Below are 11,802 nucleotides of genomic sequence, written 5' to 3'. Positions count from 1 at the left end.
CTGATACCCAGCCCCCCCTCACCGCTTCTGACCCACAAGCCCCCACTCCCCTCACAGAGCCGAGAAGAGAACCCAGAAGTCCTGCTTCTAACCCTGAGACCCAACCCTCTCCCAGAGCCAGGAGAGAACACAGGAAGTCCTGGCTCCCAGCTCCACTCCCTCCCCTCCCCTCCCCTCGGTGCAGTGGATCCCGACGGCTGACTCACACAGCTTATAGTGCACAAAGCCCTGGCCCTCGCTGTGCATACTCCTTGAGTGGTGCGCTTGGCCCTAAAGCAACGTCTCCCCCCCAGCACCATGGCACCCCTCCTCACACCTTGCCTCCCCACCACACGGGCTCCCCTCTCCTTTGTCAGGGCACCCTCACCAAACACCCCGCCCATCCTGACACCCGTGTCAATGCATCATGCCATGTAAACAGCCTGGCACATGCGCTCCTGAGCCCAAGCATGTACAGCTTAAACCCCTGGATCAACCCTCTGCCCCAGTGTACCAGGTAGAAGAGATGCCTGGGCAGGGTAGAAGTGCCCCATGCCTGGCAAGCACCTGTCCTGTTAATGCGATGGCCCAGGCAGGGGAACCCGGCCAAGGGCGGATCTCTTGGCGCTGGAGGTTGCAAAAGCTTGAATCTGACCAGAACAGAGGCGCCCAGCACCAGCCTCGGGCTTACCCACTCACCAGGTGTGCCTGGGCAACAGTACCCAGACCCAGGCCCCTCACCTCAATTGGGCTCACTTCCTGGCTGCCCTGTTCCAGCTGGCAAGGGAACGAGAGGGACCCAGGGCAAACGCAGGATGGATGGAGGCGGCAGAGCTAACAAATGCACGCAGATCTTCCCAGCCAGCTGCTTTACCAGGCACACACGGCCCCCACACAAGCCAGGTGGGCAGCCACAGGAACTCCACTCAGCAAGCCAGGATCGGTGCTCTGGGAGGGGAGTGGGGTCTAGTGGATAGAGCAGGGGGCTGGAAGCCAGGACTCCTGGCTTCTTTCCCCGGCTCTGGGAAGGGAGTGGGGCTAGTTGGGTTAGAGAAGGGGCACTGGGAGCCAGGACTCCTGGGTTCTCTCCCTGGCTCTGGGAAGGGAGTGGGGCTAGTTGGGTTAGATTGAGGGGTGGCTAGGAGCCAGGACTCCTGGGTTCTCTCCCCAGCTCTGGGAGGGGAGTGGGAGCTGGGAGCCAGGAGCCAGGACTCCTGGGTTCTCTCCCCAGCTCTGGGACGGGAGTGGGGGCTGGTGGGTTGGGGGGAGTGGGGACTGGGAGCCAGGACTCCTGGGTTCTGTCCCCAGCTCAGGGAGGGGAGAGGGGTCTGGTGGGTTAGAGCAGGGGGGCTGGGAGCCAGGACTCCTGGGTTTTCTCCCCAGCTCTGGTAGGGGAGTGGGGGCTGGGAGCCAGGACTCCTGGGTTCTTCTAGTACCGGCTCACTCCTCCCCCCAGCAGTACCTGCTCCAGGACAGAAGCCAGCGCAGGGTCCCCGTTTGGAAGAGAAGAGCACTTACCGTAAACACCCCTGCACGCACGCAGCAGAACCTCTGGAGCTCGCTGCGGCGCCGCCAGAGCCCCGTTTCGTCGGGCACCTGCTGCCCCCTGCTGGCCGATGGGGGAACCTCCGTTCCCAGCAGCTGGTTCCCCTGCGGATGCTTTCCCCGCAGAGTAGATCACAACGTGCTGGGGTGCAGGTTGCCGGGCTTCTGCTGGGGGGCCCCCCTGGGGCTGTGCTTGGGGGAGAGGCAGGAGTGCGGGTATGGAAGGGGAATGGGATCCTCACAGGGCTGCAGACACTCCCATTCTAAGCAGGGAGGCAGGGCTGGTACTGCCACTGTACCCATGGGGAAACTGAGGCACAGAGACATTAAGCCACTGGTGCAAAGTCACACAGGGAGGCTGCATCACAGCAGGGACTTGAAGCCAGGTCCAGGAGGCCCCAGCTCATATCCTAACCTCTGGGCCCTGCTTCCTCTCCTCCCTCCACCCAGTGCATAGGGACAGGGGCACCCAGTAGGGTCTGTAACAGGCTGTGGGTGGACAGACTGGCTAGATCCTGCCTGAGTTAGACCAGGGGGCGCACCCACAAGCCTAGCCCCAGGCCCCACCCACATCAGCCACCATCAGGCGCAGAGCAGGTTGGAGATGAGCATCAAAGATTCCCCAGATAGCCTGGGCACAGGCCCAGCCCTGCCTCCCAGCACTCCTGCTCGCTCCATGTCCAGAGCAGGGGCTGGGTATTGCTGTTGAACAGCTGCCAGGTCCCATCCCAGAAGTGGCTGCATCTGAGCGCAGGACCCCTGTAGAGACAGCCCCTGCACCACAGCCTGGAGGCAGATGCTCTTGAGCAGGTTCAGACCCAGCCCCAGGGACACAGAAGAGCTCTGGGGCTGCCTCCCCTGTACATGCTGTAAGGGGATTTGCCCCCCTCTCTGCATCACAAGCAGGTATGTGCCCTGCCTTGTGTGGGGCTCTGGTGCCCCACAGTGGCTCTGGGATGGGGGGGGGGGGGGAAATCTAGTCTGTGCCCCAGGGCAGCCATGCCCCATGCAAGTCAGCTCCCCCCCAAACAGTCTGTTCCATTTCCACTGGCAGCTTTGCAGCTTTTATTGGGGGCTGGTGGGCAGTGCCCGGCCCAGTGGGGAGCAGAGCACCTGGCTCCACCTCATTAAAAATCCAACCGTTAATTACAAACCATGTACAAAAGGGGGTGGGAGGGAACAGTAAAACAAAATCCAAGTTTAAAATCATTCCCACACCCCCTTCCTAATGAGTTTGGAGGCTGCTGGGATTTAACTCTTTGGATCCCAGTCCAGGCACCCACATTGCTCCTGCCCCGATCCTGAGGCGGGGCTCCTGTGTTACCCAGAACCCTTTGCACAGAGGAGCTCAGTGCTGCAGCCTCGCTGCCCCCCCTCATCCCATGCTGCGAAGAGCAGCCACCGCTGGACATGGGCCTCAGAAAATGGGGCGGCTTTGTTCCTGAGCCTTCCAGCCAGCTGGGCTGCACATCTGACCCCTTCGACCGCAGGGGGCTGAGGGAGATCTGCCAGGTGGGGTTGCTGGGATAATCCAGGCCAAAAAGATTCTCTGTGCCCCTCCAAGCTCATCTTCTTTGTAAAACACCCCCCCGGCGTCACTCCAGGGTGATATTGACCGAGGCCAGGGCTTCCACGGCCCACAGCGGGTACCGCTCCTGGCCGCTGTACATGGTTCTCATGAAGTCTCGGACAAACTGCAGGAACCTCTGCTCCACGATGCTCTCCCGGATCGACCGCATCAGATTCAGCTGGGGGGGAGGGGGGCAGATTACACCCTGAACAGCTCGGATACTGCCCACATCCCCTCCCACACCGACCGGGGACAGACCTACAGGCTCACCACACGCCCAGAACCCACCTGGCTCCGAGGAGGAAGCAATAGCCAATGTAATAGCCCCACTTCGCCCCCCAGCCTCCAGGGCTGTTAATGCCCGGCCCAGAGGGCAGAACTCCTGGGGCGGGCGCCCTGGGGACCCACCTGGTAGGCGATGTTGTGCACCGTGAGGAGGTGCATGGCTGCTGTCTCACTGCGGAACAGGGCGTGCAGGAAGGCCCGGCTGTACCTGGGATGGGGAAACGCCATGGTGAAGGAGGTGCAGGCCGCAGGAACCGACCCTCCTCAGAAGGGACAGCGCTCGAGAGGTACACAGGAGCCCCTGGTGACGAGCCGGGGCCGAAAGGCTGGGACCCAGGGTCAGTACCTGGGGGTGGGGGCAGCTTGCGGGGGTGGGGGGAGCTCTGTCCCCATTCCCTGCCACCAGGGCAGGAGATCTGTGCTGAGGGCGGGGACCCAACATCCCCTGCCCCCAAGCACTAACCCACTTCGAGGTGCCCAGCACAGCCGCTGGCTCCCAGCCCATCTGCGGGGCGAGGATGTGGCCAGGGGGAGGAGAATGACCCCTGCCTGCCCCTCCCCACCCGACCCAGGGCACGCACCTGTGGCAGGTGGGGCAGTCGCAGTTCTCGTCGATGGGCCGGAAGTCCTTGGCAAACTGCTTGTTCTTCACCGGCAGGGAGCCCCAGGGCACCAGGGCCGAGCCGAAGCGCTGGGAGAGGAAGGATCTGGTGGGTCACTGGGACAGCGGCCAACAAGGGGTTATTGGGGGAGGGGTGTGTGTGATCCCAGCTGCTTTCCAGACATACACAAGAGCAGCCCAGGGTGCAGCCGGGCAGACTGACACCCCCTACCCTGTCCCCAGGGGCAGCCACTCACCGCAGTCCGGGTGGGGAAGACACAGTCGAACATGTCACAGCCCAGGGCAACGCAGACCACCAAGTCCGTGGCGTAGCTGTGGGGGGAAGACGGCAGCTCTGCAAACTGGCCCATGAGCACATCGGGTCTCAGCCTAGGGCCCTGGACACTCAGCATAGCCGGGCTCCAGCTCAAGCCTGGGGAACCTCAAGAGAGGGGGTGCCATAGTGGGGATCCCTGGAGGGCACGGCGAGGCACATGGGTGGGGAGGGATGTTAGCATTGGGGACCTGCCCTGCCAGTGAATGGGCTGTACCTGCCAGCCCCTGGGCACCACCCTCTTGGCAAAGGGTCACGTGCTCTCCTCTCATGGCCCAAGAGGAAGTGGGGTAACTAGGCAGCCATGTTTAGGCTTCAACTTGCACAACAGGCCTCAAGCACCTGAACCCCCTTGGTTCTCAGCATGAGGCAACCCATATCCCAGGTGCCTGAATTCCCCTCGGTTCTGCAGCATGAAGCACTGCTGCCCCAGGCTCCCAGGTGCCTGAACCCCCACGGTTCTGCAGCATGAAGCACCCCCTTCCCCAGGCTCTCAAGTGCCTAAACCCCTTCAGTTCAGCAGCATGAAGCACCGCTGCCCCAGGCTCCCAGGTGCCTGAACCCCCACAGTTTGGCAGCATGAACCACCACCTGCCCCATAGGCTGGGCCAAAGCTCAGCAGCAGCGGGTGCTGCGTAGACGGGACAATCCCTGAGCCCACGTGGAGGAAACCAGTCCCCCAAGATCCCAAGCCCAGCCGAAAGCTCCAGAAAAAGGAGGAGCGGGCGCTGCTCGGCGCCAACACCTACCCGACCCCCATGAGGTAGCGGGGCTTTTCCCTGGGGAGGCGGTCGGTGCTGAGGGTCACCACCCTCCAGAAGTGATCCTTCGCCTCGCCACCGCTAAGCCCCCCAATGGCAAAGCCGGGCACATCCCGCTGCATCATCTCTGGAGATGGAAACAGAGCTAGGAAAATCCTGTACCTAAGTGGGGAGGGGGAGGGCAGGATCGCACCCACCCAAGCCCTCCTGAGGGTCTCCACAAGCTAAGAGGGCATATGCAGCTTCTACACCCCCTTCCTTTGCCCCACCCCCAGGGCATGCCCCCATCCCATGGTTAGTGTCCTCAGTCTTGCCAGCAGCTCCAGATCCTACCCCAAAGCCAGCTGGGGGCTTCCTGCTGCAGGCAGCACGGCCCCCCACAGCTCCCACGACCAAAGTGGGGCTGAAGACCCCAAACCAGGCCCTGCCCAGCTTCCCAGCAGCTCCTAGGGTGACCAGATGTCCTGATTTTATAGGGACAGTGCTGATATTTGGAACTTTATCTTATATAGCACCTATTACCTCCCACCCCCACCCCGATTTGTCACACTTGCTGTCTGGTGGCTCTAAGCTCCGGAGAGGTGAAACCGCTCAGAAGCAGGTACAGGAGCACCGAGGCTGCGCCTGAGATCAGGCCCGTCCCAAGGAGCTCACGGTCCATCTAGACACGGGAAGAGTTACCACTGTCCAGATGGGAACTGGGGCCCAGAGAGCTCCAGGGACTTGCCGCAGTCACCCCAGCCCCCAAGTCCAGCCCATCCATCCCCGGGCTCGGAGCACAGAGACCAGCTGTTGCCAGAGGGAGCAGAGCCAGGTCTCCATTACCTTCCAGACACTTGGTGCGGAGGGCAGGGTCCAGCCCGCCCTGGATGATGGCAAAGAGGTTCTGCTTGTCGGGTCTGCTGTTGGCGGCGATGCAGCGGTCCAGCCAGCGAATTGACCTGTAATGCACCCAGCCTGCTCAGTCCCTGCCAGCCCATGGGAGACTCGGCAGCAACAGGGCCTCATGGACAGAGCCCTGGACTGGGACTCGGCAGGGCTGGGTTCTGTTCCTGGCCCTGCCTCTCGACCTGCTGCGCCATCCTGCGCAAGCCACTTCACTGCCCTGTGCCTCAGTTTCCCCATCTGTAAAACGGGGATAGTAATGATAGGGACCTGCTTCGGAAAGCACTTGGAGACACACAGCTCAGCCAGGAGCTAGGGATTAGCCCCATCCCCATGTTAGAGATGGGAAAACAAGGCAGAGAGAGTCAGCAACTGAAGCCATCAGATGGCCAAGCCAGGCGACATCTGCATCAGGATGCAGAACCTTGGCATCCTGATTCCTACCCTACTGGGCCACCTAACCTTGTTAGAGTCCCACTGTACCCCCCCCATCCAGGGGTACCCCTCGCAAGGAGGAACATGCAGGCAGGGCAGGACAGTGACAAAAATCAGACTCCAGAGATGACGAGAACCCACACGGGGGGTGAACTGGGCAAGACGGGAACGCCCTCGATCCGCCCGTAGCTGGGACCCCTAGGTGATGAGGCTTTGGCCTGCTGAGGGTTAACCCCCCCACCCCTCACGCTCCTGGGGCAATGGATAAAGCACCGGGCGGAGGAGCCCAAGTGGGGCACCTGCCCATCATCCAGACACTGCCGCTTGAGGAAGGCTCTGCTGGGCATTATCCAGCAGGCACAGAGGTGGGGGGCGCTACAGAGACTCGACAAACCTGTACATGGCTTCCTCCACCCGTGGCCCCGTAAGGGTGCTGCTCACCACGTCATCCAGCTGCATCATGATGTCTGAGCCTAGGAAGGGAATGAGGGAGAGGCAGCATAAGCTGGGCCCTGCGAGCCGGGGGAGGGCCATTCTCTGATTCTCTGCCCTGAATTTCACATCCCGTTCCAGAGCCCATAACAGGACCCAGGAGTCCTGGCTCCCAGCCCCCCTTCCCTCAGCCCACTAGACCCCACTCTGCTTTAACCAAAGGAAAAGCATCCACAGCAATTAACGTCTTCAAAGCACTGACCCCTCCCAAGCCCTGTTGCAGGACTGGGGCCTAAACCGTTTCCAGAGTTACATTAGTTTTCTTGGTTGGTCTGCACCTCGGGGATGAGCCCATTGTGTGCAGTCACTGGCAGGCACCAGGGACCCAGCCAGCGGCTCCCAAACAGCACGAGTTACCCAGCGCGTTCTGGATTTCGATGGATTTCTCCGGCGTCAGCAGGATCTCTTCCCCATCGTACGGAGATCGGAATCGGACGCCCTCCTCCGTCACCTCGGACAGCTCCACCAGGGAGACCATCTGGAACCCGCCGCTGTCCTGTGAACAAGCCCATCAGGAGCTAGAGAGTACTGGGCCTGAGGGTGCTGAGATTTATGCCAGAGATACTGTGCAGGGGTCAAGTGTGCAACACAGGGAGAAAGGAGTCTGGACAGTTTGAGGGAGGGGAACAGACTCCAGGCCTCTGCTCTGAGCCCACTCTGCATTGACAGTGGCCCATGTACTGCAGTTGTTCCATGGGGCCATCACTGGAGCATCTGAGCACTTCAATCATTAGTGAGCTTGCTTGCAATGCCTTCTTTGCAGATGAGGAAACTGAGGCACGGACAGTCACAGACTTGTCCAAGTCCGACAGGGAGTCGGCCTCAAGCTAGATCCCCCAAGTGCCAGACCGATGCCTTCACCATGAGGCCCGTTGCTAGTCACCCTCTCCTGGGTGCTCAGTGAGGCAAACGGTACTAAACAGCAGCCTCAGAGGCTTCCCCGCATGCTGCTGAGGCAGCAAAGAGGCATGTTAGCTATGGGCAGTATCTTGGAGGAGCTTGCCCAGCTGGTGCCCAGGCTGAACCGGCAGATACACAGTACAGATGCCACTTCAACGTGGGACCTTCCACCAGCACTAAATGTACTCTTTGTATTATCTGTTAGGTGTATTATGGTAGCACCTAGGCACCCAGTATGGCCCATTGTGCTAGGAGCTGTACATTATGTATTAGATGTATTACGGTAGCACCTAGGACCCCATGGCAGTATGAGGTGCTGTAGAAACCTGGAACAAAACAACAGTAGCCGGACACCACGTAAGAGTCAGCATAAGGGGAACATACTGGGGCTCCATGCTGCAACCCAGCTCTGAAATGCTGCAGCACGCAGCATGCTGCCCACAGGGGCCCCAATCCTGACCACCCACCCTCCACGCTGCCCACAGGGGCCCCCAATTCACCCCCCAGAGCCAAGCTCCCATGAGAGGCTGCCGGAGTGCCTGGCTTCTAACCCGCTGCCCCCTGTCGCAACAAGCCACAGGGATCAGGCCTCCTGGCCCTGCCCTGGGGAGCCCCACTCACCGTGAGCAGGTTCTGCTGCCAGTTCATGAACCCATGAAGGCCGTTGGCTTGTTTGATGAGCTCAGGCCCCTAAAGCGGATTTAGAGGGGGAGGGGAAAAAGTGTGTGAGAAATGTGAACACAGACCCAAGGCTTCTCCAGAAACCAGAACTCCAGAAACCCCAGCTAACCACCCCCCAGCCAAATGATGCTTGCACCCACCCTACAGACTATTCCTAGATTGCAGGGACAGGGTCACTCCCCGGCCTTGTCCCCCGGTGGTAGGTGGGGGAGGAGGAGGGGGTTGGGGGTCAGGCCCCCCCACCGGGGGGCGCTCACTCACCGGCCTCATGCCCAGGTGGTAGGTGGGAGAGGGGGTCAGGCCCCCCGCCGGGGGGTGTGTCACTCACTGGCTTCATGCCCAGGTGGTAGGTGGGGGAGGGGGTTGAGGGTCAGGCTCCCCCAGCGGGGGGTTCACTCACTGGCCTCATGCCCAGGTGGTAGGTGGGGAAGGGGGTCAGGCCCTCCCGGTGGGGGGTCACTCACTAGCCTCATGCCCAGGTGGTAGGTGGGAGAGGAGGAGGGGCTGGGGGTCAGGCACCCCGGTGGGGGGGTCACTCACTGGCCTCATGCCCAGGTGGTAGGTGGGGAAGGGGGTCAGGCACCCCGCTGGGGGGGGTCACTCACCGGCCTCATGCCCAGGTGGTAGGTGGGGGAAGGGGTTGGGGGTCAGGCCCCCCGGCGGGGGGGGGGTCACTCACCGGCCTCATGCCCAGCTGGTAGATGGGGGAGGGGGTCAGGCCCCCCCGGTGGGGGGTCACTCACCGGCCTCATGCCCAGGTGGTGGTGGGGGTTGGGGCTCAGGCCCCCCGGTGGGGGGGTCACTCACCGCCTCGATGCCCATGGAGATGGGAGGGTCAGCCCCCGGTGGGGGGTCACTCACCTGCTCATGCCAGCGTAGTAGGAGGGGAGGGGTCATCCCGCCCGTGGGGGCATCACGTCCTCATGCCCCAGTGTAGGTGGGGAAGGGGTTGGTGCAGGGCCCCCCCGCGGGGGTCACTCACCGGCCTCATGCCCAGGTGGTAGATGGGGGAGGGGGTCAGGCCCCCCCGGTGGGGGGGTCACTCACCGGCCTCATGCCCAGGTGGTAGGTGTTGCCCAGGCAGATGCGGCAGCCCAGCCCCTCCAGCTGCCGGGCCGTGATCCCCTTCATGGTGCCCTGCGTGCCCACGGGCATGAAGACCGGGCTGAGCACGGGGCCGTGCGGCAGCCACAGCTCGCAGGCCCGGGCCTTGCTCAGCCCGCACTCGGCCACCACGCGCAGAGACAGCGCCGGGCCGCTAACGCTGGGCGACGCCATCTTGGCCGGGAGTCACGTGACGCTTCATTGGGCGCCGCCATCTTGGGTAAGGTCATGTGATTCCGAGCCGCTCTCGTTGCCTTGGCAACACGGAAGTGCGGGTAGCGAAGCAGGCTTCAGCCTCACCACTAGGCCCGAGCCCCCTCGTGCCGCAGAGCAACGCGCCTCCCTCCTCTGCCCCCCCCATGTCCCAGAGCAACGTGCCCCCCACAGCCCAAGCCCCCTCATGTCCCAGATTGATGCCTCCCACTCCAGCCCCCCCATGGCCAGAACCCCCTCATGCCCCAGAGCAACACCCCTCACTCCAGCCTGCCCCACAAAGGCCTGAGCCATCTCATACCCCGAGCGATGCCCCCCACTCCAGCCCCCCAACGACCCAAGCGCCCTCAGCCCCCAGAGCAACATGTCATCTGCCCCAGCCCACCCCCACAACTGCCCAAGCCCCCTCACGTCCCAGAGCAAATCCCCCCATGGCCCAAGCCCCCTCATGCCCCCAGAGCAATGTGCCCCCTGCTCCTGCCCACCAAGGGCCCAAGCCCCCTTGTGCCCCAGAGCAAAACATCCCATGTTCTCCCCCACAGTCCCCTCATGCCCTGGAGAGTAAAACCCCTGCTCCAGCCCCCCAAAAGAGCAAGATACTGACTTGCAGAGAAATCATCTCCCTAAACCTTATTAGAAAGCAGTTGGGGTTGAATTGGGAGTGGCTAATAAGGGGCCGATTGAATTAGGTGTGGCGGGGGTCAGGTGTGAGGTGTCAGGTTGCTGCGTGAGGGCGTCAAGGCTCCTAGTATATAGGGCCAGGCGTGGCTGTGGGATGTGTCTGGCAGGCAGGTGTCAAGGGAAGGTAGCCAGGGGGTAAGATGTTTGTTTTTAAGTGTTTGGGTTAAGCTTGATCTGCTAAGGTATCTAGGTTGGCCCTGCTATGCCCCAAGAGGAGCGTAGAAATATTAGTCAGGTAGGGGGCTTACAATGTGGTAGGATTGGTGTCAGGGTGTTTTTCTGCAGCCCCAGGGTTCTGGGTTTTTATTCCTCTTGTTGTCAAGATACCATGCTGAAAATGGTTTTTGGGTTTTTTTTTTTTTTTTTTTTTTAATGGCCTGTAGCTAACTGTGGGACTAAAACTTGGGACAGCCCTTGGTGTGAGGGATAATTGATGTCTGTCTCTAATCTCTCCTAGGGGAGATGGCTGTGCATGTTAGTTATGACTGATGGCCTTGCTGAGGTAGGGACCCTCCTGACAGGCAGGCCAGTGCTCTCCTTAACCCTATCATGTATTCTGGCCCTGCAGTGAGGGGGTGTGGTGTGGCATCTGTGCCTACCTAGATCAGGAGGTGGTGAGAGAGTGCACAAAGCGTGCACAATACAGGAGGGTATTGAGAAGAGCCTGCCATGTTTACTCTCCCCATCTTGTAACACAAGAGCAAGGGGCCAATTAAAACAAAAGGTGGCAAATGGAAGCATGGTTCCTCTCATCCATCTTGCAAGTGCTGCATAATTAAACAGTGAAGTTTATTGTCTTAGGCTGTTACGGAAGCATTAAATCTTAGGTGACTTTTCCAGTGCTCTCTGGAAAACAAGGCTCCCTGGAGTCCTTCTAGTCCATAGCTTTTTGTAAAGCTTTTCAGAAGGGCTCTAAAACTTCATGATTTTCCTTTGCAGCAACTAGCTCTGGCTGTTGGAGACTGGTTAGTGAGCTATGGGGACCTGAGCCTGAGCTGACCTGGCAGCTCCTAGGTGTCTTTTCTTGTTTGCTAAAAAGTAATGGCCTGTTGATCTATTTGTACAGTGCCTAGCACACTGGAGGGCAGCTCTGCAGCTGGTGCTCTGAGGTGCTGCAGCAGAAATACATGGTAATACAGAGGCCTGGACAGTAAAGGCAAATGTGTCTTGGGGTGGGCTCTGCCTGCTGGCCTGGCTCTGGCTTGTCTGTCCTCAGATTTACAAGCAAAGAGGGCTGGGTGTTCTTCAGGGGGTGCAAGCCCTGTTCATGCTGCATCTGTTCTATTGCTGGGGGCCTGCAAGGAGATAAATCCAGCACCTTTCTCCCACAGACTCC

At 60.7% G+C, this 11,802-nt stretch overlaps 1 protein-coding gene across 1 annotated transcript; it reads right to left on the bottom strand.

Moving 5' to 3' along the window:
- Positions 1 to 2,927: 2,927 nt before the first annotated feature.
- QTRT1 (queuine tRNA-ribosyltransferase catalytic subunit 1) lies at positions 2,928 to 9,805 on the bottom strand. Its single transcript, XM_032780426.2, is given in 11 exon segments — positions 2,928 to 3,272; positions 3,503 to 3,587; positions 3,961 to 4,070; positions 4,238 to 4,313; positions 5,064 to 5,202; positions 5,901 to 6,016; positions 6,790 to 6,868; positions 7,245 to 7,383; positions 8,409 to 8,477; positions 9,516 to 9,751; positions 9,754 to 9,805. Coding segments are annotated over 11 exon segments (1,251 nt in total). The 5' UTR covers positions 9,803 to 9,805; the 3' UTR covers positions 2,928 to 3,119.
- Positions 9,806 to 11,802: the final 1,997 nt, after the last annotated feature.

Source organism: Chelonoidis abingdonii, chromosome 26 (genome assembly GCF_003597395.2).
Source record: "Chelonoidis abingdonii isolate Lonesome George chromosome 26, CheloAbing_2.0, whole genome shotgun sequence".
NCBI classification, from domain to species: Eukaryota; Metazoa; Chordata; order Testudines; family Testudinidae; genus Chelonoidis; species Chelonoidis abingdonii.
This window is presented reverse-complemented; position numbering and strand designations above follow the sequence as displayed.